Raw genomic sequence first — 17021 nt, forward strand, 5'->3', positions numbered from 1 at the left:
CAGAAGTATCACAGCAACCAAAGCGCTAAGCTAAAAAACGCTTGCAAGCATAGATATGTATAAAGGCTAGATGTGTTACGGCAGAGTCTCTAACGTCATCGCCTGGCGGCCATCTTACCTCAGACAGCTCGCTCATTCGTACCATTGTATTTAATGGTGCATGTACTTTTAAATGACCATAACTTGCTACATTTTCTACCGATTTTCAAACGGTTTGGTTTCATACAAACGTTATTAACATGGCTATAAATTCGTAGATTTATTATTTAAAAGTACATGCTCCATTAAACACAATATTACGAGTGAGCAAGCCCTGCGGTAAGATGGCCGCCAAATGCTGACGTTCCACTTAGTTGGCCAGCAGCGCGGGCGAGACATCTAGCCTTTATACATATCTATGCTTGCAAGTACCAACAGTCGGCGTCCGCCTGGCGTTTTCATCTGCGTTTATTGTTCATGCTACCTTACGAATGGTTTTGCGGCCCACGGTCGCACATACTGTATAACTCTTGCATGCATTAAACTGCTTTATTGCTATATATGATCTGTCTCTTCTACTGTATAGCTGATTAAAAACATGTTAGCACTCAAACTCTCTTACTTTCCTTTTTACCCGTCATGCATCTTTATTTGTCTCTATTTACTTGTCTATATACCGCCTCTGTATATCTTCTCACTGTTCTGCTCACTTTTCTACCTTTGTCTTTATCATTGTTGTCGTTTTTGTCTCTGTCTTCCCGTTCCTCTCACGTATCACACGCTGCAGGGCTGAGATGGAGTTGTATGCCAGTCTACCACGGAGGTACCACACATTACCTGTTCTCTTTCTCTGTCGGATTAACTCTATACTGACTTTGCTCATCTCTCATTTTACCTAGTTAACCTGTGATTTGAAATATATCACTAAGGGATAATGTATAGGCAGCTGGTTGTTAATGCAGAAATAAGTCTGATCAGGTCCGTGAAGGACGTGAAGCAGAGCGGGCTTGTATTACACTGAAGGGGCTTACTATATTAAAGCAATAAGCCCCCAGAAGCAGTGGGTTACAGTGCATTTTATAACAGCTAAGGGGCGTTGTTAGGCACGACGCGAAGCAGAGTGCCTAAACCCCCTTAGCTGTTATAAAATGCACTGTAACCCCACTGCTTCGCGAGGGTTATTGCGTTTATAAATCGGTTACTTCATATGCATAACGTTAGCAGGATTTTATAAAATATTATAATATTATATTATAAAATTTATCTGGATATCGGCATAATTGTGCAATTGTATACAAATTAAAAATATGATTAAAGACTGGTGTTTATTTTTGTAAATCAGTATGCAGCAACAGTGGCGCAGTGATACTTCTGTAATGCAGTCTGAACCATGGGCTTACCGGGGTATTTTATCACGGCTTAGAACGCGTTTCAACCAATCAGAATGAAGAACCAGAACTGCCCGTTTTATAATTTGCGATAATGGCCATCTGCCTGTACATTATCTTACTTATTACACGGCTGTTTTATCTCATAAGTAAGGCAACCAACATTAAATATTTATTTGAAATAATTTATGAGCTAATTTTTAACGAATGCAGACCTTTTACGAGGAAAACCTGTTTATTTTTTGTTTTGAGATAAGACAAGACGTTCAAATGTCACAAACACACTATTTGGTTTAATCATTTGTGAATATAATGTCATATATGTTATTAAAAGACATATTTATATAAATTTTTTGTGTAATATTAAACTGTATCCGTCAAAATAATTTGCAGCATCCGGGTTAACGCGTGTTATTAGTTTTGAGAGGTTATCTGGTAATAATAAACTTGCAAATGCCGCGACTGGCCAATCAGAATCAAGCATTTCAATGAGCCGTGTAATAATATGGATTAAATATGACATAAAATATATTTGTTTGTGGTTTTGGTGGTATGATGGTGTTTTGAGTCACACCTAATGTAAAGTCTATGCTAGATTTCAACATTTATTTGTTAAAAATAAAATTATTAATTCCTATTTTATTTAATGTATAATTGGAAAAATATATTATCAAATGGTTATTGAAAAAAAAAATTATGTGTTTATGCATTTGGCAAACCTTTTTATCCAAAGTGAGGGTTGATGTTAGATCAGCATGTAAGATGGTTTCCCTATAATATAATGTTTAATGAGTCTCTCTCTCTCTCTGTGTCTCTCTCTCTTTCTCTCTCTCTCTCTCTCTTTGTCAGTTCCAACAAGCGTAAGTCTATTGATGACAGTGAAATGGAGAGCCCAGTGGATGATGTCTTCTACTCGGGTCGTTCTCCTGCCCCAGGAGCATCTCAGCCCAGCGGTTGGCCCAATGATGTTGATGCAGGTAAAGTCACCTGACCCCTCTGGCTCGTCTCATTGGCTACCTGAACTCCACACTTATCCAACTATCAAACTACCAAAAATATGGATAACATTCAGTTAAAACATACCAAACCAATCATTCACTCAGTACCACTTAGTACCTGAGCGTTTTTTTCACTGACCATTGCTCTGAAAATGTAATGCTGATTTCCCCAAAAGCAAAGTGAATAAACTTGAAAAATTTAGGATAAGTGGACATGTTGAGTTACAATGGTTGTTGTGCCTCTGCTCATGGTTTTTGTGTCGAATAAAATGTGCTGTCTACTCCGACTGATGTCTGCTGTCTGCAATCCAATCCAATAAGTGAAGTACATCAGCACCTCAGTGAGGGAACACAGAGCCAGACTTTCTATTCATTTTCTGTCCATCTTTTCATCCATCAATCCTTTGCTCTGTCGTTCTCTCTTTTCATCTGTGTCTGTCCATTATCTTATTCCTCAACAGACCATATAAATGAAAGATGCAGGGAAGTAAATGATGACAGTAACTCTTTTAGATAGCTCGAGCGATCTCTGCGTTAATTGATCTGAGTGTTTGAGGAGCAGTTGTGCAATCACTGTCAATCATAACTCATCTGTGCATGTAATAATCTTACAGCAGTTTACTGTTTAGACTTTAGGAGACAAATGCACGAATGCATTTATACCAAAATATTTGTATTCATTTTTTCTGCATTATTTAGTAAAACTTTACAATAAGGTTGTATTTGTTAACATCAAAGCATTAGTTAACATGAACTAACAATGAACAATACTTCTACAGATATTTATTCATCTTAATTCATGTTAATTTCAGCGTTTATTAATAATTTTTAAAATCAAAATTTGTACTGTTTTAAATATTATTTAATGCACGAAACATTAGTAATAAAAAATACCTTGTATTGGCATTAACTAACATTAACAAAGTTTAACTCTTTCCCCGCCATTGACGAGTTATTTCGTCAATTTAGAGAAAACATTTGCATAAAAAAGTGTTCCTGATGAGGTTTTATGTTAATCTGTAATACTGTGCTCATCCACTAGATGGTGCACTTTTCCAATTTATAAAAAACTGAAGCAAAAAATTATTTAATTAATTTTACACTCCGTGTATGTTTTGATAATCGTTCTGAATCTGATCTCTAACAAAATTCCTTCACAAAAATGCAATTATTTCTGATTTTTGCTAAAAATATTGTATTTTTGAAGAAAAATAACCATATTTAAGAGTTCTCGTTTTGTTTGTTAAAATATGGTGGCACATTGATAACAATCCAGTTTAATAGGATGGTGTGTGCATTGGGTAGGGCTCCATAACGATTAATCGCGACTAATCGTTTGCAAAATAAAAGTTTTTGTTTACATCAGTTGTGTGTGGTGTGTTTAAAATTATGTATAAATAAATACACACACATGTAGATATTTAAGAAGTATTAACATGTGTATATACATTTTTTATATTTATATATTATAGTATATAATATATATGTAAATATTTAATCTATAATATGTAATATTTTTTAATTATACATGCATGTGTGTGTGTATGTATGTATGTATGTATGTATGTATGTATGTATGTATGTATGTATGTATGTATGTATGTATGTATGTATATATATATATATATATATATATATATATATATATATATATATATATATATATATATATATATATATATATATATATATATATATATATATATATATATATATATATATATATATATATATATATATAATTTATATTATATATACAATTATTATACACAGTACACAGACAAATATGATGTATAATTTTAGGAAAAAAATATATTTTTATATTAAGTATTTATAATTATATATAATATAAATTATATTTAAATATATAAATGTATTTACACATGTAAATATTTCTTAAATATATATGCATGTGTGTGTATTTATATATACATAATTGTTATACACAGTACACACACATATATGATGTAAACAATTTTTTTATTCTGCAACCGATTAATCGCGATTAATCGATCTGCAGCCCTAATATTTAGCTGCTCTGCCTCTCTATTTTAGGTAAAGCTGATTGGTCGGTTTGTGTGATGTGTGTAGTTTTCTTTTGTGTTGTTCTGGTGTACTTCAGAAGGATTACAAGATGCTGTAGTGTGTTAAACTATTGAAAGCATCTTCAATGTCTTTACCCTCCTGTTATGTTCAAATTTTAACTACACTTTTGACCCCAAATAGTTTAATATATTATGCTAAATAACTTCAAATAATTTTTTTTAGGAAAAACATAACTTTTTTATTTTTTTATATTTTTATTATTTTTTTTATAAATTGTTTATTTAATAGATTCATTTCTATAAAAACATATATTTTGTAGCACATACATTTAGTTTATATTTAGTAGTAATAAAAAATATATATATAACATTTTATTTGAAAACAGTTTTACCAGTTTTTCACATGTCAATAGTAAAAAACACTCATTAGATTAGTTTAACAGGAACACTGTGTGTACTGTATGTGCATTTATATACTTGGCAAATTTATCCAAGTGACTAAAAGTAACTTCAAGTCGAAAAGTATCAAGGAAAATTTAAATGTTTAAAAATCCAGTTAGCATATTTTTCAGAGACGTCAAAGGAGCTTTGGGGTCAATTTGACCCCACACATAATAGGAGAATTAAGTGTGTATAGCTGCTTATATTAAGATGTATTGATTTAAAGATCTCAGGTTCTCCTCAACCTTCCAAAAAATACCCCATCTCTCTTTCAGTGTCTCTCTCTCTCTCGTTCTCTTTGATTGTTAACACTATTCTTCTTCCCTGTTTGGGTTTTTTCAGTGCAGCACCATTTGGCCAGTATGCAGGAGAGGAAGATTAAACATGAGAACGAAGGCGTGCAGTTTCCTTACCATGGTTAGACCACATTACCCTCATATTTATATATTTATGCTCACATGTACACATGAACTGTATTTTTCATCTCTTCATCTCATTCATACTCTGATGCATCACACACATCGTACTTTCTGATTTGTTGTTTGCTGGTGAATGTTTTTGCTCCTTTGTATGTGCATCTGTTTTGCTTCATCCATCATGTTAGTCCATTGTGTTGTAGATTTTTCTAGATGGTGGACTGATATTTAAAGAAAAGATACATTTATCAACGTGCATTTTTTACTGTACCTTTTCTACTACATGCAGGATTTTAAGTGTGTGTATGTGTGTGCATGTGCTTGTGTTGCGTGTGTGTGTGAAGAACGCTCTAGATGCTATAGACAATCTCTTAACCAATCAGTTTATTGATTCAGCACGGCTATGAGATCTCGAACTAGGTAGTAGGTACAGACCCCAAATCATACTTTATTCAAGGATGTGAATGCAAACAAAAGCACGGTTTCTTGCAGTTCACATGCACCCGTCTGCGGTCAGTCTCTCTTTCAGGTCAAATATTATCATGGACAGCAACAATTCGAAGGCAACCTTGCTTTAGTTCATATTAAAATGTCTATATCTAGCCAGGAATAGCCGCCTTTTTACCGTCTAGGTTAAATATTGATCCGATATAGTCCGGTTATGAGTAACCAACTTCTAGCCAAAATAAACTTGAATTTGGTTAAAGGTGCAGCGTGTAATGGTGGGCGATTTCGAAGCACGCTTCATGAGGCTTCGAAACATTTACAAATCTTTTGTTGTGAATCATTGGTTCGGAGCTTGTTGCAAACTGGCCAAAGTCACGCGATTTTAGCAAACGATGCTTAATTACGTCATAACTGTTTCGAAACGTTTCGAATTCACCACTAGGGGGAGTTGATCACAAATGACCAGTGTAGGTGAACTCTGGTCAGTTTTATTATAAAAGTTCATAAATCATTCATCCTTTCTGATTAAGTGCACTACAATTTTGTCTAATTTTTGTTTATAGACAGATTTAATGACTAAATTGTGCATAATTAAAAAGGGAGTTCGTCTTAATGATTTGTTTGCCATAAATAAAACTAAAAACACAGAATAATTTTTTTAATTATTTCCTAATTTAATTAAATAATATATTTTTCTTAAAAACATATTTTTAGAACAATCTTGCTATTGTTTTGTAAAAAGTGTAAAATGTTTGGACAGATCTTGCTGCTTTTACACTATTTTGACCAGCAGGTGTCGCCAGCGCGTATGGTGTTTCGAACGCTTCGAAAAACGAAATAAATTTGCGAAGCAATTTGTTAAATTGATTCGAAGCTTCGAAAAGCTTCATTTCTCCCATCACTAGCAGTGTGTATATTTTAGCGGCATCTAACACCCCTCCCTTTTGAAGCACAAAGAGAAGCTACGATAGCGTCACATGACAAACATGTCATTATCTGAGACAACGTAGTGACAAATGCACTCTGTACAGCAGTTTTTCCATTTAGGGCTACTATAAAGACATGGCGGTGCAAAATGGCGGCATCTATGTAAGGGGACCCGCTGTGTATGTAGATAAAACGCCTCATTCTAAGGTAATAAAAACAATACAGTTCATTTTGAAAGGTCTTTATACACCACTGAAAACATAGTTATCTATAATATATTGCATTGCTGTCAAAAGATCTTTCTAAAATTTACACACTGCACCTTTTATTGTGAGATGATGTAAGCGAAGTCAACAGTTTTTTATTTATTCATTCATTTTTATTTCATTCATTCATTTCACAGACAGCTCAAATTTTTGCTTGTTTTGACATCTGGGTTGTGTTTGGATGGCCATTGGACGTCTTTTTAAATGCAAAATTGCTTGCTGGGTAGCTACCTGAAAAATAATAATATACCAGGTTGTGGTATGTAATTCCCACTTTTTACTTTTTCTTCCCTAAATAAGACCCATCACTACATTTTCTCATTTAAATTCATATTTAAGCGGACAGTATTTATTATCACATACAGTAAGTCGCTCCTGTACAGTAATTCTCGCATGTTGCTGCCCGCCATTGTGCTTAGCGAACGCCGGGGGCGGATACATGCAGTGCATTTGCTGAGCATCGTGCCTGTGTTTGTGTACTCAAGGCCACGTTCATCTGAAACACACACACACACTTAATCCAGGGAAACATGTGTAAATCCCAGCTAAAATGCCAGCATGCTCAGGTGCTCCGAGTGTCATGGGAATACACAACACGCACACATATTTACACCCATCGTGCAACACACACACAGTCTGGAGACACCAGAGCTCACGTCCAGATGGCACGTCCATGTGTCGACAGCGACGGGAGCCGCTGGGTTACAGAAGACATCTGTTAACGCTGATGATGGTGGCGATGCTCAGAGTCTGCATGAGTGTGTGAGGCTGTGAACTGTGCTACGCTCCGAAGGTGATTCACTACCTGAATGAAGCTTTGGCAACGCTGCGAGGTGACGGTGTCATTTATCATTAAATCTGGTGTGGTCTGCTTACGCCAGCCGTTTGCGAACTCGCTACCACTTCATTCATAAAAATATACTTTTTTTTTTTTCCACCCGGGGTTTACACGGATATGCTTTCTTTTTGATTTCATCTTTATAGACTGTCTATCTTTAGTCATACATTTTTTTAATATTGTGAGGTTGAAATCAAACTTTGATGATTTACCTTCACATATATTTTTATACTTTCACTCAGCTCATAAGTATGTTATCGGCCAGGTATTGTTTTATGTGGTTGTATCTGCAAATGTAACCCTGGACCACAAGACCAGTCATGAGAGTTGCATGGGTATATTTGTAGCAATCGACAAAAGTAAATGGGTTAATATTATCATTTTTTCATGCCAAAAATCATGCATTTCTCAATTACTTTTTTTGGACAACTTTAAAAGCCAATTTTTATTTATTTGCATCCTCAAGAGTCTAGATTTTTGAATAGTCATATCCTAACAAACCATGCATCAATGGAAAGCGTATTTATTAAGCATTTGGATGATGTATAAATCTCAATTTCTCTGTATCCTGGTTTTATGGTCCAGGGTCACAAATCTTGACTCTATATCGACTTATTGCAAGGAACTGGACAAAACTTGGAGAGTGACTTGTCAAATGGTGAGGGAATGTCCTGTGTTTATTTTTACTTGTGAAGACGTGGCAGTCGAGATTGTGTTGGATCCGGTCTGTTTGTAAAGCTGGGATTTTCGAATGCTTGGATACAGAAGCTGCCCGTGTGAACGTGTGTGTAGTGCGAGAAAGCGTTATGTGCCGTTTTCTGACAGGTCAAGGTTTGTTTGGCGGCCAGCTTGTTAGCGTGGCGTGACTAGAAGGTCAAGGGAGCATTTGATTGGCTGCCAGTCTGAGTTTCGACCTGGCACTGAAAAGAAATAACACATAAAGAATAATATACACGCACACACAGGAAAGAGGGAGATAGAGAGTAACTCATGCTGGAAATCCAAAGGCTCTTGTTTAGTGATGTTGTCAGGCACGTACAGAGATGCATATGTTTAAATGAACATCATGCATTAACACATCATGCTTTATGTTGCCAGCAGTTTATTGCAACGTTGGTCCTGGAGTGCCGATGCCCTACAGATTTTAGCTTCAATTCTGATAAAACCTTGCCTACCTGTAGTTTTCAGGTGACTCTTTAGACATTGATTAGCTATTTCAAGTGTGCTTGATTACAGCTGGAGCTAAACAGGATATCGGCACTCCAGGACCGACGTTGTCTACCCCTGGATTATACAGTATACTTTTTGGCAATAGTATACACAATGGTATCTTTCTTGTTGTTTGCAATTGTATGTTCATTTGCAAATCAATCAGTTGTGGAAAAAGCAAGCATTTAACGCGCGTCAGAGGTGAAATCCACTTCTTGTGGGAGGGGCAAGTGCTATGCGGTTGTCTGTTTGTATTGTGCATTTATCGAGAGAGTTACCGGTTTGTATTTGGTCACCTTACTATAGGGGGAAAATAGTTTAAAAAACAGCAGAAATGCAGCGGGTCAATAAACGTCACGAGACTCAAAAGTGAAATGTGTATTTACAACTGACCAGGTTGCCCGATGACATACCACTGACACGCTTCCAAGCGAGGTCCTTTTTATTCCTGTCTCTATAGAAATATGAACTTGTATCGTATAGCAATCCTTCATGTTGAATGAGTGACTCCGGGCAGCCTCCTGATTGGTTAAAGCGGCGCAAAAATCCGCAAAGGTTCATTTTTTCAACTCGGGCGTCAGCTGCAAATTCACGTCAAACGCAAAAAGCACTATTCACGCGTACCACGCCAGATGTTCAATTTGCGGCATTCGCACAAATTAGACACGTGAATGAGGCGAATCGCGTCTACCGCGCCGCGCTGAACGCCTCATTCGCACCGCGAGACCTCCAGATGCGCGTCAACGCGTCTTCACATTGACTTAACATTGAAAATAACTCGCGCTTGAAGCCTCTACCGCGGCTGGTGTAAACGCAGCATTAGGCCACCATGCCAGAATTATATTTGTTGTTTTTGAAATGTTATAGTGATCATATATAATTGTTTCCAAGTCTCTTTAATAGAATACATCCAGAAAATACAGGAAATATATAGTATTATATATATATATATATATATATATATATATATATATATATATATATATATATATATATATATATATATATATATATATATATATATATAGTATTATGTAAATTGTATTAAAAACTGTGTAAACTGATGTGTCAAGTTTTTAGGGTAAACTCCCCTTCCACCTTAGCAGTAGCAGGAAACTGCAGGATCTCTTAAACCTAAACCTAAAATAAAATTAAATCCTAATTTCTAATTTTAAAGACTTTTAAAGTCTTTTTACTTCATTCTGCTCAAAAAACGCTTAAGATGTGTTTAGTGCCAAGAGAGGTCACACTAAACACAGACGATGCCAAAAGAAGACATTAGGCCTGAAAATTATTATTTTTTATTTTTTGTATATATTTCCTGTATTTTCTGTCTGTTTGTATTTTAATAAAATAGATTGAAAAATAAATATAGATGGACATTAAAACTTCTAAAACAAGTCTGGTGATGGTGGCCTATGACTTTTGGATAGTACTGTATAATACAATATGTACCGTAGTGACCAAGAGTTATGTGCACTTTAAAGTCGCAATGAAATTGAAATGAAAAACTATATATATATTTTTTTTATATTGTGGTATTATTAACAAATGACTTAAATGTGAGCTTCATTAATTTAAAAAAAATTGTGTGTGCTCATAATCTTTAATCAAAAATGCAGATCTCCTCCCCTCCTCAAAACGATCTCTCTTCACTTTCGGTCATAAGTTTGGCAGGTGGGCGGGGTCCGGGAGAAGATCGCAGCGATTAGCAATTAGCAACACGACCCAACTTCAAACGACCCAAATCCAGCCCTGCCTTATTTCATCTCAGAAGCCGTTTCATTCGGATATACGTCACCACGGGGAAAATAAGGCAATCGCTACTTCCGTTTCATGGCGACTTTACAATAGACATTGTCACTCTTTATTCACATGTTTATTAGAGATGCGTTAAAAATTTTGTATGCATGTTGCATTTGTGCGTTTGAAATTTAAACCTAAGAAGGCTTGGCAAACAATGAAACACAACACACATGTGCCCACAACAAAGACTACAAAATATGACCACGGATAACAGATACTAATTGTAGTAAACATCTGTGAGCTTTTAATTTTGTATGCTTTTTTGTACATTCGAATAAACCCAGAATCCCCTAATATGCTGTGGTTTGCGCATTTTGTCATTTTGTCCAATAAATACTTTTAACTTTAAGTGTTTTGTCTATTTTTGCAGCTCATACTTTAATCAACATGATCTCACAAAGGTCCGTGGTATAGTCACGGAATACCATGCTCATTTTTCCATGTAATTGTTACGGATCTCCGCATTTTTCCGTGTCCGTACCACTGACTTTCTTTTCCAAGTTGCTCAGTTGTTTTGGGGTTTGGGGTTAGATTTTGGGTTTGGGTTAAGATGTCACTTTAACTATTGGTTCATACTATTTTTTTCCCCGGATTTTTAAACAATTGTCGCCTGACGTTAGGGTTAGAGTTGGATTTGGGTTAGGATGTCATTTTATGTTACAGAAACTCGTTTTAACCCTAAACCCATGCGAAAATGGTACGAAAATAGGAAAAACAATTGAGTAACCAATACGCGAAACCGACACGGAAAAGCAAGTCCGTGGTACGGACACGGAAAAATACGGAGATCCGTGAAAATGACACGGATAAATGAGCAAAATATTTTGTGACTATAACACAGAAATTCGTGAGATGAGTTCAGGTTGACTTTAATGGTTTAATCCACTGTTCCCAAACTTGGGGGGAGAAGCCCCCCTTGGGCAGCACAAGAGTTTAATAATAAAATACATTTATTCATCACAAATTTTGTGCAATCAAACCTCATAAATATAGCTACCAACACCACTTCATTGTATCATTGTTTTGTTTAATTAAAATTTTGAGTTTGAGATGTTTTATGTCGTAAAGTTCCTTTGGGGGGGCACAAAGAAATGCACGGTACACAATGTAGGGTGCACTCCAAAAAGTTTGAGAACTATTGGTTTAATCTAACCTGAGGGGACATTAAAAGCAAATATTGTACAAATCCCCACTCTGACATCACTTTTGGCCACTGCTGTATATTAAGTATATGTAAATATTTATAAACAAAAATTGAAAACATACTCAGTATTTATGCAGTTAGTCCCCGTTTTCTTTTCTGACACAAATGCATGTACAATAACAGAATGAGCTGACTGAATGTTGTATGTATAAATAGGACCCTGTCTTAAAAACCAAAATTGGGTATTTAAATCACCACTTATAATAATTATTTCCTTCAAAACCGGCCACAAGGCAGATCATAAACTCTTTTCCCGACCATTCACCAGTCCTGACACGTTTGGCCGTGTTTCTGGGTCAGTGGGTGAACTCCAGACAGCTGAATCCTAGCAGCCTTGCGGCCTTCGCTTGACGTTTATAGAATCAGGAGGACGTGTTAATGTGCCGTTATATATATATATAAGAGCGACCCAGTGCACACTTTCTCCTTTCATATCTCTCAATTTCTCCCTCATCATTGGCACATCACCCTTCCTCTTAGTTTTGGCACGATGGTTTAAATCTGCCTCAGCACAGAGCGGCTTGTGTTTTACACGCCTCATATTTGGTTCCCCAAACCAAGTCTGTTTAAGGGTTGTTTGTACACTGCTGACATTTATTTATTTACTTATTTGAAGTGTTGATTTGCAGGACTTACGTAAGTTTGCAGACGGTTACTTGTGTATTGAAATTGTGGACGTGGGCTAATCTGAACACAAGATGTGCAGCAAGTCAGATTTATAATACGTGTTTAGTCTGCGGTATTCAGTGTTAACGGACTTTATTTTGTTTGGTTTTGCGTCACTTTTGTGCAAATGTGTGTTTGTATTTTGTGGAGTTTGTTTGCCCTTTTAGTGTCGTGTTGAAAACTAAACAAACGTCACTGGCGAGCAGATACGTGTAGATCGACCTGTTGTTTTGAACGAATATAAACAAACTCTTATGGAAATAAATGCTTGTTTTATTTGATAGTAAATATGCTTATTAAACTGGTAAAAATTGTGATTCATCACATTTACAGCAGAAGTTAATTTTGTCAATAATTTCATGTTGTGTAGTCTTGTTTTATGATAATTGTTGAACTTTTTGTAAAGGTTTATGATCAATTAGACTTTATTATAGTAATATGCAACATTCTCATGATTTGTAAAAGGCCACATATGATTTTATATAAACAAAAAATTGCTCAAATTAATTGTGAGACAGCCTATTAAGTACAAAATGTCCCGAAAATGATGTGCACTGGCTTTTGTTTCTTATTGCTCAAGAAAGAGCAAGTTGTTAAGTTTATACTTTCTTTTGGTAGTTTTAAAGTACTGACGTGGATATTTTGGGGGGATTTGCTACTGTGGCGTCCCCCACTTACAACTGCCCTTTCCAGAATCTGTCCAAGTCCCCTTATAAACAAATCCAGACTTTATTCAAGACTCTGTCCCACTTTTTCCTGCTTCAGAGCAAAGTTCGCACCCTGGACCTGACTGGCTTCTCTGTATCTCTTTAGACAGCAAACAAACCAAAGTTCACAAAAGGGCCTAGCGGTGTTCAGTAGATTTAATAATATGAGCAAAATTGTAGCATTTTAGAAGCTGCTTATTATTTTAGTAAGAAATCAAGAAGCACAAAACCCTGTTTAATTAAATCCACATCTCTGTTCTGCCATTTTGTTGATCCCATCCCACCAGGGCTCTCGTCGCCTGGTTCTCTTAAGAAGCCGGGGAAATTCGATTTCAACGCTCTGTCCGGCCATTCGAGGTCTGCCCGCATGCCGTTCACCCATCACCCGCTGCCCATGCTGGCAGGTGTGAGACCAGGTGAGAGTTCAGAGCCCCTCCACCCCCCTCACATCCTTCCCCCCTCCTGTTCCTGATCCCTCCGCCCCTACCGGCCCGGCAGGCGCGAAACTCAACGAGACTGGCCGTGGTGAAGTTTGAAAAAGTCGCAATTTTGCCGTAGTCGTGTTTGGGTGAAGGCGCTCGGGTTCGAGCGTTCGCCATTCGACCCCATCACCCCACCCTCCACCCTCTCCCCTGTACGAGGTTGATTTGTTTTGTAGTCTTTGCTGTCTTGTAATGTGGTCTTAAATGCACATCTAATTATCTCATAGATTCATTTACTTTATTTTAAAGACTAGTGAGGTGTGTAGTTTACAAAGTCATCTCTTTTAACAACGTAATAAAAAGTGACCCGCTTTGTTTATTAAAAAAAAATCGAAAGCATATACTATTGACTTAAAATAATAAAAAAGAACAGAGAATGAAACAATGAGATAATATGAGATAATCAAGAAAAATGAAATAGTTTCTGTAGCTATCACTAGAAAAGTATTTAACTTAAAAAGTGACCCGCTCTGTGTATTAAAAAAAAAACGAAAGCATATATTATTGACTTAAAAATAATAAAAGGAACAGAGAATAAAACAAGGAGATAGTATGAGATAATCAAGGAAAATTAAAAAGTTTCTGTAACTATCACCAGAAAAGTATTTAATTTAAAAAAGTGACCCGCTCTGTGTATAAAAAAAACGAAAGCATATATTATTGACTTAAAAATAATAAAAGGAACAGAGAATAAAACAATGAGATAGTATGAGATAATCAATAAAAATGAAATTGTTTCTGTAGCTATCACTAGAAAAGTATTTAACTTAAAAAGTGACCCGCTCTGTGTATTAAAAAAAACAAAAGCATATATTATTGACATTAAAATAATAAAAGGAACAGAGAATGAAACAATGAGATACTATGAGATAATCAAGAAAAAATGAAATAGTTTCTGTAGCTATCACTAGAAAAGTATTTAACTTAAAAAAGTGACCCACTCTGTGTATAAAAAAAGAAAGCATATATTATTGACTTAAAATAATAAAAAAGGAACAGAGACTGAAACAATGAGATAGTATGAGATAATCAAGAAAAATTAAATAGCTATCGCTAGAAAGCATTTAACGTTGCATATGTGGCCCGTTCATAGTGACCTTTGTAGGTGTATAGGCATACAGACTGAGAAATAGACATTCAGACAGACAAAGCCAGGCAGATAGAAAGAGACAGATAGACAGATTGACTGACTGCATGGGATAGATTGTGGTTTTCATGCTGCTCTGTCTTTATTTTTTCTTGCTTGTTTTATGGTTTTGCTCAGTATACAACACCGTCTCGTTGTGTGTCCATGTGTTGTTTTGTGTAGCGCGGTTATGTTTGGAGCTGTTGTTGCGTCGTGTTGTGGGGGGGGGAGTAATTTGTGCCTCCATCTTGAAGCTTTGGCTGCATCTCTTTCCCTAATGGGATTAAGGGATGGATGATGACAGAGTGAAAGAAATGGAAGAAGAGAAGAGAAAGCAGTCTGGGCAGCAGAGAGGGTATAAAGCAGAGTTTTGGCTGGGAGCGTCTGGGTTACAGGGAGGCTCTGGATGTTGGCAGTCGGTCCCGGGCAGCTGGAGGTCCTGCTTGGCCTGAGGAGAAAAGATCTCGGCCTCTTTCTCAAGAGACGCTCTTAATGTTCCTCTTACTGCAAATGAGTTATTAAAAAACACTGCATCTTTATGCCTGCATTTAGACGATTAAAGCAATGTAGTTTTATTTCGGTGTGCAATTTCCTACAGATCATTAATGAAGCGGTTTTCAATGTGCTCAAGGCTCTGTACTGATGTGAGTGCGTATCTTGCTGGCGAAACTCATTGTAATCCACATCCGTCGAGTTTGTGGCATCTGTGGCAGTCTGGTTTCAAAATCATTACTTGATTTCATGATTACATCCACAGATTTTACTTTTTCCTTTGGAGTGAGTACAGTATGTGTGGATGTTTGTGTATGTTTGCATATTTTATGTCTGTGAGAGAAATTAAAAGAAGGTTTAAATTGAAAAAGTGATCACTTCTAAATTTACAAAACACTGATACCACATATATTTTAACTAAACACACACAATTACTTTGCTATTCAAATGAAACCGACTATAGACTTCAAAGCGGATTATAACTTTACAGTAACCCACACTATGAGATAAATGAGATAATAAAATAGAGAGACAATATGTGAGACAAATGTGCTTTTAGAAATAAAGTGTGTGTGTATAATAAAAAACAATATTTATTTATTTATTTATTTATTTATTAACTTACTTATTTATTTATTTATTTAATTATGTTTGCAATGAGATTTCCTGAAATAGTTTTATCATATATTTATCAATTTTATTGCCCACTTTTTTTATTGATTTTATATGACACTTATTATGACTGTCTATAGTCTGAGTAAAAACACTGCAAAAAATGATTTTCAAGACATAAAATCTTAGTATTTTTGTCTTGTTTTCAGTAAAAATATTTAAAAAAATCTTAAATTAAGATGTTTTTTCTTGATGAGCAAAACGACCCAAGAAAATAAATCTAGTTTTTAGACCAAAAATATAAAATTTAAGTAATTTTGTGCATAAAACAAGCAAAAAAAATCTGCCAATGGGGTATGCAAAAAATCTTGAACACTTTTCGTAAAAAATTCCAGAAAATTTCAAGAAATATTTGCTTACCCCATTGGCAGATTTTTTTTCTTGTTTTATGCACAAAATCCCTTAAATTTGATATTTTTGGTCTAAAAACTAGACTTATTTTCTAAGGTCATTTTGCTCATCAAGGAATAGCATCTTAATTTGAGAATTTTTAGATATTTTTACTGAAAACAAAACAAAAATACTAAGAATTTTTTTCTAGAAAATATTTTTTTTTGCAGTGTACTTAAAAAAAGAAACTTGTTTAATGAAATGTCAATTTTAACAAAATCATTTTGGCTTTAATATGACAATTTCTTGCTCATTTCTACACTGCAAAAAGTGAAAGTTGAATCTAGTTAAAAAAATACAACACCTTAAACTATTAAAACTTAAAGTGAAAAATGTAAGGTGAAAAAAACTTAAAGTAAATGAGCTTATTTGAAAAAGCTTTTTCAACTTACACTTTTTTAATGATTTTTTTCTCTTATAAATTTCTTAGGTTTTACAATTGACGTTAATCCAACTTTTTACAGTGTATTTGTCCCTAAAGCTCATTTCAGTCACACACATCATTTTACTGATCTTGAATAT

General features: G+C 35.3%; 1 protein-coding gene across 19 annotated transcripts in view; it reads left to right on the forward strand.

Moving 5' to 3' along the window:
• The window catches only part of LOC141351155 (nuclear factor 1 X-type-like), a 185643-nt gene that overhangs the window by 155417 nt on the left and 13205 nt on the right, over positions 1-17021 (forward strand). For 13 of the 19 annotated variants that reach the window (XM_073857679.1, XM_073857678.1, XM_073857682.1 and 10 more), the window contains 4 exons: positions 767-802; positions 2217-2344; positions 5194-5268; positions 13625-13753. In XM_073857679.1, coding sequence (XP_073713780.1) covers positions 767-802; positions 2217-2344; positions 5194-5268; positions 13625-13753 — 368 coding nt within the window. The remainder of the gene's footprint in view (positions 1-766; positions 803-2216; positions 2345-5193; positions 5269-13624; positions 13754-17021) is intronic. The other 6 variants (XM_073857680.1, XM_073857696.1, XM_073857697.1 and 3 more) reach the window with 3 other exon arrangements.

This window comes from Misgurnus anguillicaudatus, chromosome 19 (assembly GCF_027580225.2).
Source record: "Misgurnus anguillicaudatus chromosome 19, ASM2758022v2, whole genome shotgun sequence".
Taxonomy (NCBI): Eukaryota; Metazoa; Chordata; class Actinopteri; order Cypriniformes; family Cobitidae; genus Misgurnus; species Misgurnus anguillicaudatus.